The sequence below is a fragment of the Zalophus californianus genome, chromosome 11 (assembly GCF_009762305.2).
Source record: "Zalophus californianus isolate mZalCal1 chromosome 11, mZalCal1.pri.v2, whole genome shotgun sequence".
NCBI lineage: Eukaryota > Metazoa > Chordata > Mammalia > Carnivora > Otariidae > Zalophus > Zalophus californianus.
The window spans coordinates 63,385,143-63,407,103 of NC_045605.1; the positions used below are offsets into that span (position 1 = coordinate 63,385,143).

Below are 21,961 nucleotides of genomic sequence, written 5' to 3' on the forward strand. Positions count from 1 at the left end.
GAGAGAGAATCTTAAGCAGGCTCCATGCCCAGTACAGAACCAGCGCAGGGCTCAATCTTAAAACTCTTGAGATCATGACCTGAGCCAAAATCAAGAGCTGGACGCTTAACCAACTTGACTCATCCAGGTGCCCCTTGCCAGAGTTATCTTTTTTATTATTATTTTCAAAGAACTGACTTTTGCCTTTGCTAATCAGTCTCCATTATACATGAGTGGTATGTTTGTGTATATTATTTATTCTGTAAATAGATAAATATGTATATATATTAGTTCAGGTTCTCCAGAGAAACAAAACCAATATTGTGTGTGTGTGTGTGTGTGTGTGTGTGTGTGTAGAGAGAGAGAGATTTCTTTTATTTTTTTTAAAGAGTTTATTTATTTATTTGACAGAGAGAGAGCACAAGTAGGCAGAGTGGCAGGCAGAGGGAGAAGCAGGCTCCCCACTGAGCAAGGAGCCTGATGCGGGACTCGATCCTAGGACTCTGGGATCATGACCTGAGCCAAAGGCAGATGCTTAACCAACTGAGCCACCCAGGTGTCCCAAGAGAGAGATTTCTGAGAGATTGGTTGGTTGATTGATTTTAAAGAATTGCCTTGTGTGATTATGGAAGCTAGCAAGTCCAAAATCAAACAGGATAGGCCATCAGGCTGGCCATCAGATCCAGGGAAGAGCAAATGTTGCAGCTCCAGTGGGTAGGCCATCTGCTGGCAGAATTCCTCCTTCTTCCAGGGAGATCAGTCCTTTTCTATTACAGCCTTTCACTGATTTGACGAGGCCCCCCACATTATGGAGAACTATCTGCGTTAGTCACAATGTAATGATTTCAATGTCAATTTTGTCTAAAAAATACCTTCACAAAAACATCCAGAATAACATTTGATCAAATATCTGGGTACTGTGGCCCAGCCAAGTTGACACATGAAATTAACCATTATAGTATCTATAGATAAATATGCATCCTGTAGCTATACTTACTATATATCCACATTTAACTTATTTGAATGTTTTTATCATTTTCTTATTTCCGAACTTAAACTATCTGTACTCTTTTAAAAACCGAATTAAAAAGCCAATCAGTAATATATATTTTCAACTGCCTGCTAACTTCATTGTGTTGTAGTTAAGTGGTCTCTAATACTTATCCTTTGGAATTTATTGATACTTGCTTTATGGCCTTGACTACAACACTGTCTGTTGTCATTACTGTCCTGCACATGCTTGGAAGGTGTGTGCCTTCTCCCAGTTATCAGGTGCAATGTTCTCTGTTCAGTACATGCACTCTGTTTAAATCTTTGCTACCATTACTGATTGGTTTTTTTTTTTTTTTTGTCTGCTTGATCTTATCACTTCCTTAGAAATGCATATTAAAATTCTACTAAATGGTAAATTTTGTCTCCTTAAAATTCTGAATATTTTGCCTTATATTTTGAAGCTGTGTTTTGTATTATATGAATACACGTTTAGAATTAGTACTTCCTGGTAAAGGCTTTCATCACCATATAGTTACACTCCTCATCTCTAGCAATGCTTTTTTGTCTTCCTTTTTTTTTTAAATTTTATTAATTTATTTGAGAGAGAGAGAGAAAGCATGATAGAGAGAGCATAAGAGGGCAGGGAGGGGCAGAGGCAGAGGGAGAAGCAGCTCCCCGCTGAGCAGGGCGCCCAATGCGGGACTCAATCCCAGGACCCTGAGATCAGGACCTGAGCCAAAGGCAGACGCTTAACCAACTGAGCCACCCAGGCGCCCCAGTGCTTTTGGTCTTAAAGAGTGTTTTGTCTCATGTTAATCTGTTCGCCCCAACTTCCTTTTGGTTATTATTTTCTTGGTATTATCCTTCTTCCATCCTTTCTCAGTCGCAAGCTTTCATTGTGCTTTTGCCTTAGGTGTAGTTTTGCCGGAGCCATATACCTGCACTTTCACTTTTTAACCAAGTTAACAATGTCTGTCTTTTAACTGGCCAGTTTAGTCTGTACACATTTATTTTGACAATTCATCTGACCATTGATTCGCTTACTGTCTGATTTCTACTTGTCTCACACTTTCTGTGCTTCCTTCACCCCCTCTTTTTTTTTTTCCTATTGTTTTAAAACATCGAATTATTTGTATGTGCTCTTATTCCAGAGTCAAGGCCCAGTGTCCTCCTGCGGGGTGGGCTTCTCTAGTTGACTGAGGGTAGTGTCCTTTTGTATCCCGGCTCTGTGCAGAGCTCTCCCATCCGACCTCTCTCCGGGCTCAGGCCTAAGCTTCGTCCCCGTCCCCCCTGAGTGGCCTGTGGCCCGGGTGACTAGCCATCGGGGAACTAGCGGTGGTGCACAGGACCAACACCAGCTCAGATGCTCTCTTAACCCCGAGCTTCTGAGCTCTGAAGATTGCCGTCAGTTCAGTTGTGTACATGGGTTTTTTAATTTTGGGGTGTTCTTGGAGGGTTTTCTCTCTACAGCTAGTCTGCCCCTGCCTGCCCTGTTCTGCTATAATGCTGTCCCCTTCCTTGGCTCGCTGTCCCCTTCCTCCATCTTCAGAGCCTGCAGTGGCAGGTCGAGTCCTCAGGTCCCTCTGACCCAATCTTCTGCCTCCCTCTTCTTATGTAAGAGCTCATGGGATTAACAACACAGGATAACTGCCCCACCTCAGAATTCTTCACCTTAGTCACATCTGTAAAGTCCCTTTTGCGATATGAGCTAACACATTCATAGATTCCATGGTTTAGGACACGGACATCTTTCAGGGAGGGGGGTGTCGTCCTTCCATCTACCACAATAATCATTAAATAACATCCCATTGATCCCTTCCTTAGTTTTAAACCAGTTAAGGAATAGACAAAGCGGTCAGAAAAAAGAGAAACAAAATAGTGGTTTTACTGATTAGGAAAGTTAGCTTGACCCGAAGCCACCATCAGGATCTTGAATACCAGACATCCTACACACACACTTACACGGGAAATTGAATTGAATCCCAAACGACAGACCTCCACCTTGTGGAGGCAGAGCTCCTCTCAGAAAGCTTCCCCCGAGGACAGTGCTTGCATCCAGGGATGAGCGACTCTCAGGAGAGTCCCTTCTGTCAGCTCTCCCATCAGAAGACGTGTTCATCCTTTGAGGAAAAGTTGAGTGAGGGGAGGCAGGGACAAGGCCACAAATGTGGCCTTAGTGGCAGCCACCCTCCCTTCCCACAGAAATACGGAGACAGGAATAGGTCCCCCTAATAGGATTCTTGAGTCTTGCTGAGACTTCCTGTGTGACCTAGTCTGTGGTCAAGTTTGTCTTTTGTTTTGTTTTGTTTTGTTTTTAATTTGAATGTATATAGCTGACACACAATGTTACATTAGTTTCACCCGTATAACATAGTGGTTCGAAGGTTTATACATCGTGCTTTGTTCTCCGCGGGTGTAGCTACCTACCATCTAGCTACCGTCTGTCCCCGTACATCTCTGTTACAGCATCATTGACTATATTCCTGATGCTGTGCCTTTAAATATGCTGGCGACTTCCTCATTCATTATAGGAAGCCTGTATCTCCCCCTCCCCGTCACCCATTTTGTCCACCCCCACACCCCTCCCCTCTGGCAACCATCAGCTGGTTCCTTGTATTTACAGGTCTGATTCTGTTTTTTGTTTGTTTATTCATTTGTGTATGTGTGTGTTTAGATTCCACATATGAGTGAAGTCATATTTGTCTTTCTCAGTCTGATTTATTTCACTTAGCAGAATACCCTCTAGGTCCATCCATGTTGTCACAAATGGCGTGATCTCATCTTTTATTAATGTGTCACATTTTCCTTATCCATTCCTCTCTCCGTGGACCCTTGGGTTGCTTCCAGATCTTGGCTATTGTAAATAATGTGGCAATAAACACAGGGGTGTATATCTTTTCTAATTAGTATTTTTGTTTCTTTGGGTAAATACCCAATAGTGGAATTATTGGATCATATGGCATTTCTATTTCCAATTTTTGGAGGCAATGCCATACTGTGTTCCACAGTGACTACAGCAATTTATATTCCCACCAACAGTGTATGAGGGTTCCTTTTTCTCCTCATCCTCACCAGCACCTGTTACTTGTTGTCTTTTTTTATTTTAGTCCTTCTAATTCGTCTATGGTCAGTTTGGACATAAATGCTTTGCACTTGCTTGAACACAGCATGCCACGTCTAGCTGTTGGGGGCAGAGGTCTCTGTCTTTTGTTGTTCTGATAGATCACCACTTTATTTGTTATTTCCTATTTAGGTCTGCTTGATCTGTCATTTCCCAGGTTTGAGGGTCCCAGTGTGCTATCTTTTTTACCATGGATTCGGTTTTCAGAGTTTGTGTTTAGGTTCTGCGTGTCCAGGTGCATCAATGAGAAGGCCTGGATTTCCCTGTGAGGCTCTCAGGGCTGCTGACTTACATGGTTCCCACCTACAGGCTGCGCTGGCGGGTTCTCCTTATGGAGAATGCTGGGAGCAGTCCCTTCCTCCACTTACACAATATGGAGTAGAATTAGTCACTTCTTGAAGGTTTGACAGAACTGACTTGTAAAAACATTTGGCCTGATGTACTTTCTTTGGAAAGAAAATTAAATTGTGGTTCAGATGGTTCAACAAGTGACTATTTTTTACAGGACCATTCTGATGATTTTTTTCTTTGTTTTTATCATTTTATCCAGTGATTTTGTGCATGCATATGTGCATGTGTGTGTGTGACTGTTTAATAGTTTGACCCAATGCTCTAATATATGGAGTCCTTTGCTGTATCTTTTTGAATACTTTATATTTCAGTCATTCAGTGTCATAATTGTTTTGTGTGTCTCTTGTATGCCTCTCTTAATAACATCAAAGAACTGGATTTTTTTCTGTTCAAATTTTTTAGTTTAAATAGGTGAGTTTAATGCATTATAATTATTGTACTTAATGGTATACAGGTGGGTTAAGGCTTATTTTTTATTTTATTTATATATTTATATTTATAAATATATTTATTTTAACTTTTTTTTAAGTTGTTTTTGGTTTTGTCTTGCTAGCCTCTGTTGTTGTTTTTAATCTCTGCCAGAAAGTTAAGTATCTATTTCTAGTCTTCTAATGCTCATATACTTATATTTTTAACATGTCTCCTGACCATGAAAGCTAAAGATAAATATCTTTAAAAAAGAGGAATTCTTCATCATTAATACCTGACTCTTAGAATGCTTTGATTTCTACCACTGCCCCATTGTCCACATTATTTTTGTGTAGTATTCCAGTATCATCTTGATTCATATCCTCCAAATTATTGTGATTTTTAATTGACAGTATTTATTTTGCTTAACAAAAAATGTTAACAACTGCTCCGACATAATTGGTTCTTTCATCCCACACCTTCTTGCTTGGTGCAGTTTCCTTCTTCATGAAGGAGATCCTTAAAAATTCCATCAGGAATAAATTGCATGAGTCACTGTCTGAAGAATGTCCTTATTTTATTCTTGATCCTGAGTGCCAGCTTATCTTGTACAGGTTACATGTTGTAGATGATAGTTTGTGGTCACTGGGTTTTATTGCCCATGAGAAGTCTGTTGACAAGGTAGCTGTAGACTGTCTGCCTTTTCTCTCTAGTTCTAGCTTTTAAATGTTCTCTTTATCTTTGGTGTTCTTGAGTTTCACCGTGTGGTTTCTAGGGTGGGTGTGTTTTGATATGTATCCTTTTGAGGATGCAGTGTATATCTTCAAAATGAGAGGACTCAAGTTTTCAACTGTGAGAAATCACTACGGTTTTCTCTTGTTGCCTCTGCTTCATTCTCTACGCTCTCTCCCACCTTCCACTTCCATAATTCTCTTGTCTGTTGTTTAATCTGTCCACTTAAAACTAAAGCATTGCATTCTTTGTTTTGGTTTCCACTTGGTTCTTTTTCAAATTTTTCTTTTCTTTTCTCATACTTTCTTATTCTTTCATTAAGGTTTCTATTTCTTCCTTTTCCCCTCTAATGATGTAAAACATACTGTATATGCCCCAATAGACAAGCATTCCTGAATACACAAATATGTACTCATAATATTAATTGATTGGTTTAGACTCATGTGTATTTATAAGTACTTATGTAAAATAATATATGTATGAATTTCTTGTCTCGACACAGTTTTAACAATTTTATTCAAGCATTATGTTTATCTCTAACATGCCGTTTCTGTCATTATGAACGCTGCCTTTTGAATAATTCTAGAGCAGTTGTAGAGCATTTGGGGATGTTGATAAAATGTAGATCCATGTTTGTAGGGCCAAAATAGGACCTGAGCATCTGTATTTCCACTGAGCTCCTAGGTAATGCTAAAGTTGCTGATGTGGCAAAGTCTTAGAAAACATTATTTCTAAGTTGTTTTAAATACAGCACTTTTAAAATTCACATATGATACTGTCATAAGATATTTCATCTCATGCCCAAGAACCCCCATCTAAATGATTAGATATCATTTAGAACAATTTTAATTCCAGTATAGTTAATAGTGTTATAGTTCCAAGTGTACAATATAGTGATTCAACACTTCCGTACATTACCTGGTGCTTATCATAAGTACTCTTAATCCCCATCACCTGTTTTACCCATCCCCCGCTCCTCCCCTCTGGTAACCACTGGTTTGTTCTCTATATATAGAGTATTTTTTTGGTTTGTCTCTTCTTTTCTTTCTTAAATTCCACATATGAGAGATATCATATGGTATTTGTCTTTCTCTGAATGACTTATTTCACTTAGCATTATACTCTTTAGATACATCTATGTTGTTGCAAATGGCAAGATTTCATTTTTTTACGGCTGAGTAATATTCCATTTTATATCATGTTTTCCTTATCCAATCATCTGTTGATGGACACTTGGGCTGCTTCCATAATTTGGCTATTGCAAATAATTCTGCAAAAAACATAAGAGTGCTTATGTCTTTTTGAATTAGTGTTTTCAGTCTTTGGATAAATACCCAGTAGTGGAATTACTGGTTCATACGGTAATTCTGTTTTTAATTTTTAAAGAGCCTCCATACTGTTTTCCATAGTGGCTGCACCAGTTTGCATTCCCACCAACAGTGCACAAGGGTTCCTTTCTCTCCACATCCTTGCCAATACTTGTTGGTTCTTGTGTTTTTCATTTTAGCCATTTTGACCAGTGTGAGGTGTCATCTCGTTGTGGTTTTGATTTACATTTCCCTGATGAGTGCTGTTGAATATCTTTTCCTGTGTCTATTGGCCATCTGGATGTCTTTGGAGAAATGTCTGTTGATGTCTTCAGCCCATTTTTTAATTGGATTATTTGGGATTTTTGGTGTTAAGTTGTTCTTTATATATGTGGATACTAACCCTTTATCAGGTATGTCATTTGCAAATATCTTCGTCCATTCAGTAGGTTGTCTTTAGTTTTGTTGAAGCTTTTTATTTTGATGTAGTCCCAGTAGTTTATTTTTGCCTTTGTTTCCCTTGCCTCAGAAGACATATCTAGAAAACTGTTGCTATGGCCAATGTCAAAGAGGTTACTGCCTGTGTTCTCTAGGATTTTTATGGTTTCAGGTCTCACATTTAGGTCCTTAATCCATTTTGAGTTTATTTTTGTGTATGGTGTAAGAAAGTGGTCCAGTTTCATTCTTCTACATGTGGCTGTCCAGTTTTCCCAGCACCATTTGTTGAAGAGACCTTTTCCCATTGTATATTCTTGTCTCCTTTGTCAAAGACTAATTGGCCATATAATCATGGGTTTATTTCTGGGCTCTCTATTCTGTCCTCTATTGGTCTATGTGTCTGTTTTAGTGTCAGTACCATCCTGTTTTGATTACTACAGCTTTGTAGTATAACTTGAAATCTGGGCTTGTGATGCTTCCAGTTTTGTTCTTTTTCAAGGTCTTTTGTGGTTCCAGACAAATTTTAGGATTATTCTAGTTTTGTGAAAAATGCTGTTGGTATTTTGATAGGGATTACATTAAATCTGTAGATCATTGAGATGATAATATGGTTTTCATCCTTTCTCTTATTGATGTGATGTGTCATGTTGATTAATTTGTGAACATTGAACCACCCTTGCATCCTAGGAATAAATCCCACTTGATTGTGGTGAATGATTTAATATATTGTTGGATTTGGTTTCCTAATTTTTTTTGAGGATTTTTGTATCTATGTTCATCAGAGATATTGGCCTGTAGTTTTCTTTTTTTGTAGTGTCTTTATCTGGTTTTGGTATCAGGGTAATGCTGACCTCATAGAATGAATTTGAATTTGGAAGCTTTCCTTTCTCTTCTATTTTTTTGGAATAGTTTGAGAAGACTAGGTATTAACTCTTCTTTAAGTGGTTAGTAGACTTTACCTATGAAACCATCTGGTCCTGGGCTTTTGTTTGTTGGGAGTTTTGTTTCATTGTTCTTGGGAGTTTTTTTGATTACTGGTTCAATTTCATTGCTGGTAATCAGTCTGTTCAAATTTTCTACTTATTCCTGATTCAATTTCTGGAGGTTATATGCTCCTAGGAATTTATCCATTTCTTCTAGGTTTTCCAGTTTGTTGGCATATTTTTCATAATATGTTTATAATCCTTTGTATTTCTCTGTGTCGGTTGCTCATCTCCCCTCTTTCATTTCTGATTTTGTTTATTTGAGTCCTTTCTCTCTCTCTCTCACTTTCTCCCCTTTTGATGAGTCTGGCTAAAGGTTTATTAAGATTAATTGATCTTTTCAAAGAACCAGTTACTGGTTTCATTGATCTGTTCTGTTGTTTTTTTTTTTTGTTATGTTTATTTCTGCTTTAATCTTATTATTTCCTACCTCCTACTCGGTTTGGGGTTTATTTGTTCTTTTTCTGACTCCTTTAGGTATAAGAATAGGTTGTTTGAGATTTTTCTTGCTTCTCTGTATTGCTATAAATGTCCCTCTTAGAACAGCTTTTGCTGTATCCCAAAGATTTTGGACTATTGTATTTTCATTTTCATTTGTCTCCATGTCTTTTTAAATTTCCTTTTTGACCCATTCATTGTTTAGTAGCATGTTATTTAAACTCCATGTATTTGTGTTCTTCTCAGACTTTTTCTTGTGGTCGATTTCTAGTTTCATAGTATCATGGTTGGAAAAGATGCATGGTATGACTTCAGTGCTTTTAAATTTGTTGAGACTTGTTTTGTGACCTAATATGTGATCTATTCTGGAATATGTTCCATATGCACTTGAAAAGAATGTGTATTCTGCTGTTTTAAGATGGAAGGTCCTGAATATATCTGTTAGTTCCATCTGGTCCAGTATGTCATTCAAAGCCACTGTTCCCTTATTGATTTTCTGCTTGGGTGATTTATCCATTGATGTAAGTGGGGTGTTAAAATCCCCTTCTCTTATTATATTACTCTCAATTACTCCCTTTATGTTTGTTATTAGCTGCTTTATGTATTTGGGTGCTCCGATGTTGAGTGCATAAATACTTACAACTGTTAAATCTTCTTGTTGGATTGTTCCCTTTATGATTATATAGGGTCCTTCTTTTTCTCTTGTTAAAGTCTTTGTTTTAAAGTCTGTTTTCTCCGATATAAGTATTGCTACCTAAGCTTTCTTTTCACTTCCATTTGCACGATAAATGGTTTTGTATTACTTCACTTTCAATCTGCATGTGTCTGTAGGTCTGAAATGAGTCTGTTGTAGGCAGCATATAGATGGGTCTTGTTTTTTATCCATTCTGTCACCCTGTGTCTTTTGTTTGGAGTGTTTAGTCCATTTTGCATTCAAAGTAATTATTGTTAGGTATATACTTATTGCCATTTTGTTACTTGTTTTGTGGTTGTTTTTGTAGTTCTTCTCAGTTCCTTTATTTTCTTGCTCTTTTCTCACAATTTGCTGCCTTTACTAATATACTTGGATTCCTTCTCTTTATTTTTTGCATATCTCTTACCAGTTTTTGATTTGTGGTTAACATCTTACACATATAGCAGTCTGTATTAAGTTGATGGTCACTTAAGTTTGAACCCATTAAAAGATCATTTTTGAAAAGTTTATCTTCCACATATGTGACTGTATGACATACATACTTTGTATAAGTGAAGATAGGACTGTCTGTTACTGCAGCATAACAGCCTAAAAGATCAGTAGCTTGAAACAGCATAGTTTATTTCTTGTTCATATTCTAAGTTCCCCCTAGATCTGCTGGGAGCTCTGGTCCCTGTCATCATCACTCGTGGACATGGGCTGATTCAGTCTCCACCATTACCAGAGGCCAGAGCAGGTGGAAGAGATATGGGGAATTATGTATTGGTTCTTAAAGACTTTGATATTTATTGGCCAAAGGAAGGCATGTGGCCTTAAGTAACTTTAAGGGGCAAATGTGTAATCCCACTATAAGCTCAAGTAGAGGAGAAGCAAAGCATATATAAATAACCCTAATTATTAGCACATACCTACCTAACTTGCCTTTGAAAGTAATCATTAAAAGGCTTTCAATAAAATCCTATGCTTCCATTTTATGTGGTCTTATTTCTTCTAATAATTACTAAATCTGTATTAAGCTTTAGTCTTTGCACCCTTAAAATAAAGATTCCCAAGTGACCTCCCTAAACATCAAAATGTAGTATTGATTGTGGTGATTTGCCAGTGCAATGGTTTCAACTTGGGCTGCACATTAAAATCATCTGGGGAGCTTTTTATTCTTCCAGGTCACATCTCAGACCAATTAGAACTTCTGATGTGGGGCCCAGGCATCTATAGTTTGTAAAACTCAATGTGCAAATAAAATTGAAACCCTTTCTGCTATCTTCCCCAAAGAGTGCTTTGTTGTTCAAAATAAAGTGGTAGGGTGCCCCCAGAGAGAAACTTTATTAGGGTTTGAGTATAAGGTGAATTGTTCTTTTCTGAGAAGTAATTTGGGGCATAACACCTTGTATCTTTTATATTTTGTGTTGTATGTTATGTTATCGTCTTTTATCTGGCTCTGTTATCCTCAAGTATGAGGGCATATATTTTCTTCTTTGTTGGTGTATCTGGTAGTTCTGTTTTGATTCGTTTCCCTCTGTGGTTGTAATTTTTCCATAGGAGCTAATCATCTGAAGGGAATGTGTGGAGTATGGAATTGAATATTCTGGGCGATTTTTGCCTTTGCTTAATGCTGGGCCCTAGGAGTTTCACCATTCTGGACCATTTTGTGAGCCTGTGTGTTGACGTAAATTACAAAAAAAAAAGAGGAGGGATTTAAATATTTTGTGTATACATACATCACATACAAAAATAGGCACAGATACACATGTGTACACACACACACACACACCTTGAACAGTAGGGAAGCATCCGAAGGCTTTAGGGCAGGGAGGGGCCCAGAGAAAGGAAGAGACTTGTCCAATACCACAGAGTGACATAAAGTTAATGAAAATCTGTCTTCCCACCTCCCCCTGGCCTGACTGGCCTGACTTATCCTCCATGTATGAAGGTGTACGTGTTGGAGCATGTCTAGGATGGTCAGGGATTACTTGGCATTTGCTTGGAGACGCAGGGCGGGGGTGGGGGGGCCTTGCTCTATTTTCAGTCTATTTTATTCCCTGAAGTCAGCTGTGGCCCTTCCCAGTCAACTCTCCATTGGTTTGCAAGGCCCAGAAACTGCTGAGCACACACCGGAGTGTGGGTAATCGTCACTTTCCCAGCTCCCCAGAGCCATAGACTTGTTTGTGGATTGTGACCCACAATTCCCTCTATCCTGTGCTTTCAGAAAGCAAACCAGCAATCAAATAGTAATTGTTTCCTTCTGTGTGGATTTTTCCTTGCGAAGACTGCCGTGGCAACTAGGAAGCTGGCTCTTAGAAGGGTGGAGGGACCTAGATTTAGACGTCAGGACTGCCGTGTAACTGGGGATGCGGTGGCCCTATTGCCCACATTTTCCAGCAGAGCCCTGATTCCTATTGGCCTTATAAACAATCCAAGTGCCCTAGAAATTCCACCGCCGACACCATATTTTCTGAAGTGTGTTTTATTGCTGAAAGAAGCACAGAAATCCTTTGTCAGACTGTGTCTCCCCAGTTTTTGGTCTGAAAAATAGACCACTGTGTTTATGCAAAGAAGACTTTTTGTTTGTTTGTTTAAACGGTGAGGTTCAGAAAGGCAAAAACAGTCTTGTTTGGGACACTTGAAATTAGAAAGAGCTGACCCAGGCCAAGCTGTCTCCCTCTTAGCTGTTCCTCCAAGCACGCAGGCAGGTAGTCAGATGCCCCTTCAGCATGGGGGCTGGGGGTGGGCAGGGGCCAGGAGGCCAGGGACCCTGGCCTCAGAGCTTCACAGCCCATGGCAGGTGGGGAGGAGATGTGGATTACACGGTAACTCATACGGCTGTAAAGTGTGAGTCCATAAGGGGATGTAGAGATCCACCCAAGTGGGAAGATCCAGACAGATTCCAATCCACTGGAAGCGCTCACCAGGGCTGGCACTCCATCACTCTGACGCAATCGGGGCCAGCCCGGAGTCGGGAACCGCTGTAGGAGGAGAGGAGAGGGATGCACGTACAGGGAGGGGGGCCTTTTTGGTGCCATCCGTGCAGAAGGCCCTACCGTGTTAACTTAAAGTTAGGAATCTAAAGGCAGGAGGATGGCAGCTCGTTGTTTAAGCTGGCGTGTTTGGGGGCAGGGTCAGGGCTGGCTGTGTTCTCCCAGTTGTCTACGGGTGTGAGCTTCTGTACATCAGTCTCCCTGGGCAAGTCGTCCACCTTGGTCCCAACTCTTTCTGGCAGGCCCAGTCCAGGATTAAAGATGGTCTCTGCCAAGTTTGCTGTGTGAATGGTTCTGCTGAGGCAGAAGTGGTTTTCGAGGGTTCCTATCCATCTCACAATCTCCTTTCTCTTTGCTCTTTGCCAGTTCCTTGCCCGTGGCGTCCACCCTTCTTACCAAGGTTCCCACCTCTCTCTCGTTCCAGGCGCTAAAACAGGTGCCGATATCCGTGACGGGAGCTGTGAGCCTGCACTGGCCTCCCCGGTCTCCCACACGAACCCCTTTCCAGTGCTCCATCTCGTTGAGGACTTGAGACTGGCCCTGGAGATGCTGGAGCAGCCTCAGGAGAGAGCAGCCCTCCTGAGCCAGATCCCGGGCCCCACAGCTGCCTACATAAAGGAGAGCTTGGTGAGTGGGCCCATGGCCTGTTCGGAAAACCACTGGGGGACGTAACCACATAACCACGGGGCGTACGGAATGCCACACTGCCTGGGACTATTACCTCATCTGTGCACCTTCCAGCCTCTTCTTGCTTCCCATCTGGCTTTGGCCAGCCCCCGCTGGGTGGTCTTTTCCAGCAGGAGGGGGAGCCCCAGGCCAGCAGCTGAAGCCGCATGGTCAGCCTGGCTGTGGGCTCCAGTCATGCTCTCTGAGCCTGGGGGACATCCAGGGCCAGAGGAAAGCAAGCAGGAGAGTTCTTCCCTGCAGGAGTACAACTTCCAAATTATGATCCCCAGGTGGGGTCTCTATCCTCAGCTGTCCCCCCTGCTCCATGTCTCTTAACAACAGCTGGTCCCCTCACCCAGCCCTTCACTGCCACCCCTGCCCTTCAGATCTCCTTGCCCTGGTACACTTTGTCCCTAGAGTGATATGCAGGGTTCCTGATCCCCCTCCTCCTCTCTCTATATCAAGGCTGCACATCTGCTAGTCTCTGAAGGAGGCAGATGAGTAACCAGAGCTGTAAATATACGGCTTTGGTGACCCGTCTCCTTCCCTGAGGAGACTAGCTGGTCAACTTTAAGAGCCTGGTGATATTCGGGAATGGGGGAAGGTGAGGAGCTTGCCCGCTGAGGAGGTGTCTAAGAATGTCTAAGACCATTCCAGGGCAGGAGGGAGGAACCTGGGAAGCTTGAGGGAGCATGTGATTGCCTGAGCTGAGTTTGAGGATGAAAGCCAAAATGCAGTCTTCTAAAGCTAGAGTCCTGCAGACTGATTCCAAACGGGAAAGTACACACCGAGGTGGGAAGGCAGGAATGGGCCCACTAAACTGGGAGGTAGAGGTTGATGTTGGAAACCAAGGAGGTTGAGACATCCTCACCCAGAGGCCAAGTCATTTGCGATGACAGGTTACATGCCAGATGTCCTAGATGACTTTCTGTTCAGGAGTCCTCCGTCAGTACAGTCTTCTACCCACGCCTCCCTCTGAACACTGAAGAATTCTTCATTATATTCATGTGGTACTCAATATTTTCAGTATGCAGGCTGCCTGCCTGGTGTTCTGTAACATACCTACACCCGTGTGGTAGGGACAGTAGTGGCCTCCCAAAGACGTCTATGTGCTAATCTCCAGATCCTGTGAATGTTACCGTACACGTGTGGCCAGGGGGAAGGTAGCAGAGAGAATTAGGGTTGCTAGTCAGCAGAGTTTAAATACGAAGATCAAGCGGCGTGGGTTGTCCAGGCGGGCCCAGTGTAGTCCCCGGCGTCCTTACAAGTGGAAGGAGACAGTGGAAGAGTTGGTGTGGGAGCCGTGTGAGTCAGCCTTTCCAGATGGAAGCAAGTCAGGAGCCCAGGGGCGGGGGGCTAGCAAGGTGGCCCTCCCCTAGAGCCTCCAGCCAGCGAGACCCACTGGGGACTTATGACCTCCAGCACTGTGAGAGCGTGTGTTTGCCTTGTTGGAAGCCACAACGTTTGCAGGCATTTGTGAAGGCAGCAACAGGGAATACAGCTGGATGTTGCCTGGGGAAGGGTGGGGAAGCCCGAGGGATGGGTCTGTGGAGGGCCTGTTGCCATGTAGGTTTGAGAACCTCCTCGTGTCACCCCCAAATGAAGACTGTCCTTGGTGGTCTCTCAGACTTGTGGCACGACCAGACAGAAGGCCGCATCCGCTCCTCCACCCCCCTTTTACAACCTGTGGTCAGGTTTCACAGGGGGGCTTTCGGAGTTTCCTTCTGTCTCCCGTCCCAGGCCAGAAGGGTCTCTGCCTCCCTGGAGTTCCATCAGGAATTCTGGCTCTTCCCATACTTCCAGCTCTATGAGGCTGTGCCTGGCCTCTCTCCAGTCCCTCTGAGCATCTTCTGCCCATCTGTGTGGATAGCTGAGCTTTCCAAGGCCCACTTTCCCCCGGGTGTGTTTACCTAGCAGGCCCACCCCTCCATTCCTGCTCGCCCGACTGACTCCAGGGGCAGTATTTAAAGGGAACTTGATGACGCCTCAAGAGAATACTGGTCCTTAGACCCTCCATCTGAAACCCTGGCTCCAGATGCATTTTGGAACCCAGAGCTTACTAAACTTCAGAAGGGCAAGACCATGCATCTATACCATAGAATATATTCTATCTCTAGCAGATAATGGAGCAGGAACGCATTGACCTTTCTTTGGCAAAACGTATGAATATCCACATGAAGTGGGATAAAAAAAGATGATAAATATTCTCCTGTTAGCTCAGGTCCAGTTGGGCTGCCAAATAAGTTTGGCACCAACATTATTTCTAAAAACAAAACCAAACCAAACCTTTTGGTCTTCAGAGCTTTGGGGGTTTCAGAATGGCAGGTAAGGGATGGTGAGCTTATATGTGGGATGTTTGTGTGTAGAAAATAAAAACTTGAAACCAAATGTTGGATATCGGATGTCACTGCTCCCAATATCCATCGGCCAGAATTCTAAAGTCACTTGTTGACTCTCTCTGCCCTTGGGCTGGCCTGTCACCACGTGCCAGGGGCCCGTTGGAAACTTCCAGACAGAGCCTCCTCCACTGTTCCCTGAATCCTGCCATCAGGCTGCAGAGCAGTTTAGCATCTGGTTTTAAATGTCCCCTTTCAGCTTGCTCGGGACCTTTCCCATCATAACCAAGAGATTCACTGAAGCAGCGTCCCCAGCAAAAGCCCAGTCTGCCCAGAGTATGGAAAACAGCTTGTGGTTTTATCCCTCACTGCATAGTTTACAATGATTACGTACTTCTACCTTGTATGGACATGCCTGAATTTGTGACCATTTCTCTAATACTGACATTTAGGTTCTTTTTAATCTTTCACCAATATATAGCTTTGCTGCAGAGAGTGTCCAGGAATATTTGTCTTTCTCTGTAGATCTTTCCATAAGGTAGAGTCTTAAAGGTGGAATTAAATAGAGTTAACAGACAAAATACAGGATACTCTGTTAAACTAGAATTTTAGATAAGCGATGGATAAATCTTAGTAAGTATGTCCCATGCAGTTTGCTAAATCTGGCAACTCTAATCCAACGGTATTAATATCTTTAAGCCTTTGACACATTTTTTCCAAACCACTCTTCAGGAAGATTTTACTCATTTATATTTTCACTGGCAGGGTTTGAGGTACATCCTGATCAACAACAATCACTAAGATTAAAAAAAAAAAAAAGCTTTACTAATTTCTTAGGAAAAAAATGTATTTTTATTACTTTTGCATTTCTTTGCCTAGTGGAAGGCTAAACACTTTTTTTTTTAGTATTCTTCTGTATGTTCTCTAAAGTTTTGATCTCTACCCTATCTGGAAAAAAAATTCATTTCCATTCATTCATATTTATATAGGCAGTATTGTCCTAATGTATGTAAATTATAAAACAAAGCCCCAAATAGAGAGTTTTTTTAAGTGTTAGGTTAAAAAAGTTAGGTAGCACTAATCTTTTCTTCCCACACACCCTAGAGATCACTGTGAGTGTCCCTACCCCACCTTGTTCATATTCTATGCTCTTCTCTCCTCTTCCTGTTAGGATTTTAGTGCTTTTCTTCTATATTGACCTTTTCAAAGCCCTTTGCTTTATTTGTGGCATTTTCCTCAGTTTGTTTTTTAAATGCCGTTTGTGGTGCTTTTTGAGACAAAACTTTAAAAGGATTGTAATTAACTATCTTTCCTTTTTGGGTTTTTTGTTTTCCTTTTATCCCTAGAAGGGCCTTTCTTAACCTCAAATCAAATACTATTCACCTGTTTCTTCTCCAGTAAGTTTATGGTTTGATTTATATCTTAGGGTTAACCTGCAATATTTCTTAATGTGTGGTGTGAAGTACGGATCTAACTTATATAACTTACTAAAAATTTTTTGATCCAAAGGCAGTCGACATGGTTATTGGTTTTTCAAGGTGTGTTGCGGAAAACTGCTCATATTAAGATTTGTAGATCTGTTTTTGAGGTTCTTTACGGTGGTTGGGGGGAATGCCTGCCTTTGGAAAGAGTTTCCTGAACGTTGTGTTGCATTCAGAGTCTATTAGAGTAATTATGGCCATCAGTTACCTGTGAATGGTGTACTTTGAGGGTGGGTCAAAAGTTCATATAAACATTCCAGGATACCAGGAGAGGATGTGAAGTTTTGATTCTGGACAGAGACAGCCTGTCTATATTTTGAATCTTGCAGGCCTAAAGTCCTTTTATATTCTGGGGGCATACACATTCCGTAGTGGGTCGTACCCATATGGAAATAGAGTCCAAAGTAGTGAGCAGATCCACCAGTACTTTTTAATTGCTTTTAGATTGGTACTTATAGAAGACTGTGCCATTTAAATTATAGTCTGTGGACCAGCAACCTTGTCATCCCCTGGTAGTTTGCTTGCTGCTTGGTGTCTTTATACAAGGGCAGAATATGCCCCCTGCCCCGCCCTTTTACTCACTGATTCATATTCACAATAAAAGTTTGAGACACACTGCTTTAAACCACAGAGACTCAGTTAAATTATTTTTTAAAAAAGTACATGTGGCTTAGAATAGGAGCTAATAAGACAGCTTGAAGGATCAGGCAGGCAGCGTTTATGCCTGTGCGTCCCTTGTGTGTCTGTGCTGTTCTCTTTAGTCAGCTGGCTTTGCCATACCCCCCCCCCATTACTGCTTGGTCATCTGTTGGCCTGGTGTGGTCCAGCTCAGCCTCGTGACCTCTCTATCAGTTGGTGGTTCTTTCTCCAGAGAAGTGGCATAGACAGTAAGGAGGTTTATACGTCACTTACAAGATACCCAGAAGATGGGCAGTCCCAGGGTCAAATCAGTGGCTCTGGATGACCTCAAGGGCTCTGGCTCTTCCCATCTTTCTGCCCCATCTTCCTTAGGGGGTTGGTGTTTCCTCAGAGGTATCGCATAACAGCTGCAAGATGGCGACTGCAGCTCCAGGCAGCATGTCCAGAGGTGGGACAGGTCTTGTCTTGTCTTGTCTTGTCTTGTCTCTTCTCTTCTCTTCTTTTTTTTCTAATTAAGAAGGGAAATCTTTTTCTCTGAAGCCCTGTAGCAGACTTCCCATATGCTCCCAAGGTCCAGATTTGTTCACATGTACATACCCTAGCTGCAAGGGAGGCCGGGAAACAAGTATTGGCACTCTGTCCAGAAGGAACCATGACGGGAGGGAGGGGGCATGAATGGCTCTTAGAAAGACCACCCAGAGCAACTGCCACATGGCCTTTAGACTTGATTTTAGTCTTCTTGTTGACAAATTCTTTTCATGTTTTGTCTCTTGCATTTATTCCCTCTGTGTGTGTGTGTGTGAGAGAGAGAGAGAGAGAGAGACTCAAATTCCTGAAGGAGAGAATCTAACTGGCCTCCTCCTAATTTTGGAGTCAAGTCCTCCAGGCCTATAAAGAGATGTTAGGTGCAAAAGAAATGGAAATTAAAGACCCTCCATTTACACACAGCTGTGGATTAGCTGCCCCTGGGCATGGTGAGAGGATCGTGTGGTAGAAGACGCTGTCTTCTGTGCTGTGGACCCTCAGACACCCATGTCGGCATCTGGGGTACACAAGGAGAACAGGTGCTGTGGAGGCAGAGGTGGGTGTGGGGGAATGGGGGGTGGCTCGAATAGGAACAAATAGCAGGTGAGTCCGGGCCCTGCCTTTGTCTTGGGTGGAGAAGGAGCTCCTGGTCCTAGTGCACCCCAGGCAGCTGTGTCTCTCTACAATGGGGCTGGTTCTCCCTCTGCCGGGAGCTGGCAGGCTGGATGGAGAATGGTAGGCAGCAGCAAAGACTCTGACTGGGGACAGTTGGAAACCGGCCAGACTCCTGAAGACCCGGTGTAGCAGACCTGCCCAGGATTCAGTGGTGCTGCGTTGTGAGTGAGTTTCCAGAGATTTGGGGCCTAAAACAGGGTCTTTCCTTCCTTGGCAGGCAGTAGAATGAGGAAAAGTGGGCTCTGGGCCCAGAAGGTATGTGTTGGGCTCTCTGAGCTGGGGACCCCCTCTGGGGCTTCAGTGAGGAAAGGAACCAAGTGCCTAGATTCCCTTGTCCTGGAAGTGGTATCTGTGTCTGAATTCTGGGCCTATCACTGGGAAGTTGGTAGAGTATCTGGGAGCTTCTGATAAGGCCCTTCTGTAGGAAGAGTGTCCTTGGGTCCAGGGTGAGCCGAGGCCTGACCAGCAGAGGAGCTTCCGTGGGGCTGTCCTCTCTGAGCTCAGGGGAGGAAAGAGTCGCCCTTCACATTGGGTAGCCCGGGCGCAGCTCAGGGTCAGTACTAGAGAGGACGAGCCTGAGGCCCTGGCTGCAGGGCTGAGGCTTCTCTGCTGTGATGGGCATGGACCTAAGCTCCACCGGGGGCGGCCTCCTTCACTTCCCTGCAGCCGCTGCCTCGACCTGTGGCAGAGTGCGGATGATGCCCTCAGGGAGAGCATGGCCATTTCTGGTCAAGAGGCCCTCAGTCCCACCAGGTGGTCCTGAAGGCCAGAAAGGCTAGAGGTGCTCTGGCCCCGACATACAGCACAAGCTGGTGCTACTATGGCCATATCCCGGAATCTGGCTGGACCTTGAGTGGGGCTTTTCCAGGGCCTGGAAGGGGCTGTCACTCTTCCTCTATGCCTGCTTGCCTTGGCTGGATGGAGGCTGGTTGGGGAACCAGGGCTGAGCTGGGGGTAGAGCCCATAGGAAGGACTAGTCTTCCAGCTCCCAGTGGGCTCCGCAGGATGGGGACAGCCATCTAGCAGCAGGGTGGTGACTCAGGTCGCTAGGTGATGCCCAAGAGTTATCAGAACCAGCAGCATCTCCGCATGGAGCAGCTTGGGGGCTTCTGTAACCGTTCAGTACAGACGCCTCCTCTCATCCTACAAAGTGCTAGGTCTAGCCTGCTGTTTCATGGCTTTGGATGTGGGTCAGGGGAATCCTGCATAAAAACCTGAGGCTTCAGCGGCTCAAGATGAAGTCCAAGGAAAGGCAGGCCAAGCCAGAAGCCGCGGAGTGAGGACAAGTGCAGTGGTGGGCAGGGAACCTACAGCAGGACCGTACACCAGGCCCCTATCTGCAAGCAGGGTTCCCAGAGCGGCTCAGCCTCCCAGCAGGAGCCCTGGCCTTCCTCCACATGGGTGCAGGTGTCCTGGCCAGTGTGCTTGGGCAGCACCGAACCAGGGTGAGGCAGCATGGGAGGTAGGGATGAGTTAAGAGGCCAGTGGCCTGCCACTCACATGTGACTTTGCATGAACCTCTTCGCTCCTCTGGGACTCTGTCTCCCTACTGGAAGTGACCACTTTGACAATCTGCCTGCAAGATCTGGCCAGGCATTCTAGTCCTGGCTTCATGGTCGGTACCAGCCATGGCCTTCCCCCAGCTAAGGTGTTTTGGTTTCCAAAATGGAGACAGGTTAGGGACCCTCTCTAGTTGCGGCTGCCCCACGATCTGGGCTTGGCAGAGGCTGACCTCTCAGGAGCAGTGAAATGGAATGGTGGGGCAGCGACGCCCTCTGTAGCCTATGTGCTCACCTCGGACAGCCTCCTGTAGCTTCAGGAGCCCTCGGTTCCCTTCTTCACTAGTCTTTCACGAAACAAAGTAGCCCAGGCCCAGGAGGGCCACCCCCTCATTGCTCCACTACCTTGTCCCAGATGGCCGCTTCCTCAGCTCCCAGCTCCTCCAACAGAGCCCCTTGCCGGTCCTGCCCGGTTCAGCTTGCAATCTTTCATTCTGGCCAAAGAAGCAAATCTGTTTACCATATTGAAAAGCCGGAGGAGTTACAAGAAAAGGTAGGGAGAAAAAGCTGTTCTATGAGTTGTGAACTGTGAGCTTGTTTCTTCTGCCATGTGATTTGTCTCTGTATCTTTATTCTCCACCCAGGGCCTGGAACAAAAGATGGATCAGAATATATGCATGTTGGACATACTCATTTTAAAAAGTTACAGGGGTTTTATAGGGAAGCTTTTTCCTCTGGATCTTTTTTTTTTTTTTTTAATAGATTTTATTTATTTGTGTGTGTGTGTGAGAGAGAGAGCACAAGCAGGGGAAGAAGCAGGCTCCCCACTGAGCAAGGAGCCTGATGCGGGACTCGATCCCAGGACCGTGGGATCATGACTTGAGCCAAAGGCAGATGCTTAACCAACTAAACTACCCAAACATCCCTTCCTCTGGATCTTGAGAGAAGGGGAAACTTGGTGCTTACATTTCAAGGTAAAAAAAAAAAAATAGAGCTTATGTGAGCCAATTTGCCTTTCCCTTCAGTGAGAACTGAAAGTCATAGGTATAGGCACCCGCCCCCCTCCGTGCTTCACTCCCAAGGGATTCCTTCCCTGAGCAGGGCTGGTGTGCAAGTCTGGTTTTTTTGTTCCTTGCAGTACTGGATGAAGCTGCTAGGTGGCAGTCAGGGATAAATACTAGAAAGTCTAAATCCCAAGGAAGAAGGTACAGGCTTTATATAAGAAAAATAGCTTTGTTTCAATTAGAAAGATGACCTAAGCTCCTCTCATTAATGAAGCTGCTGGACAGCGTACCTGGCTCAGTTGGAAGAGTTCTTTCCCATCCTTGGAACCCACTGGACAAAGGGCAAGCCTGAAGAGGCCTCTACTGTTTGTGCTGGGGAAGAGGAAATGGGAGGGCTGAGGGCTGCTCCTAGGAGCAGAGACCTGCCCTTCCATTGTCAAGGCAGAGAAGACCTCTCCAAACCCCTTCGTTCCAGTGCCTTTTGCTGGGGTGCTATTTGGATGGCTCCTTCCATTCCAAGAGGCACTTCCTGCCCTAGAGGAAACCTGTACCTTGGATTTTTTTAATACATTTTTCCTGGCATAGCATCTCATAGTGGGGACCCTGCAGCTACTGTAAACTTAGCAGCTTTCACTTTCCTAGATTTTGGCTGCCACCCCCCAAACCCCCAGTAAACTGTACCCACCTCCTAAATTCTAGAGATCTGGCTCCTTTCAG

The 21,961-nt window shown here is 43.8% G+C and overlaps 1 protein-coding gene across 5 annotated transcripts in view; it reads left to right on the forward strand.

Moving 5' to 3' along the window:
• The window catches only part of PPFIBP2 (PPFIA binding protein 2), a 147,794-nt gene that overhangs the window by 39,169 nt on the left and 86,664 nt on the right, over positions 1-21,961 (forward strand). For all 5 annotated transcript variants that reach the window (XM_027578984.2, XM_027578986.2, XM_027578988.2 and 2 more), the window contains one exon: positions 12,844-13,046. In XM_027578984.2, the coding sequence (XP_027434785.1) occupies positions 12,844-13,046 (203 nt within the window). The remainder of the gene's footprint in view (positions 1-12,843; positions 13,047-21,961) is intronic.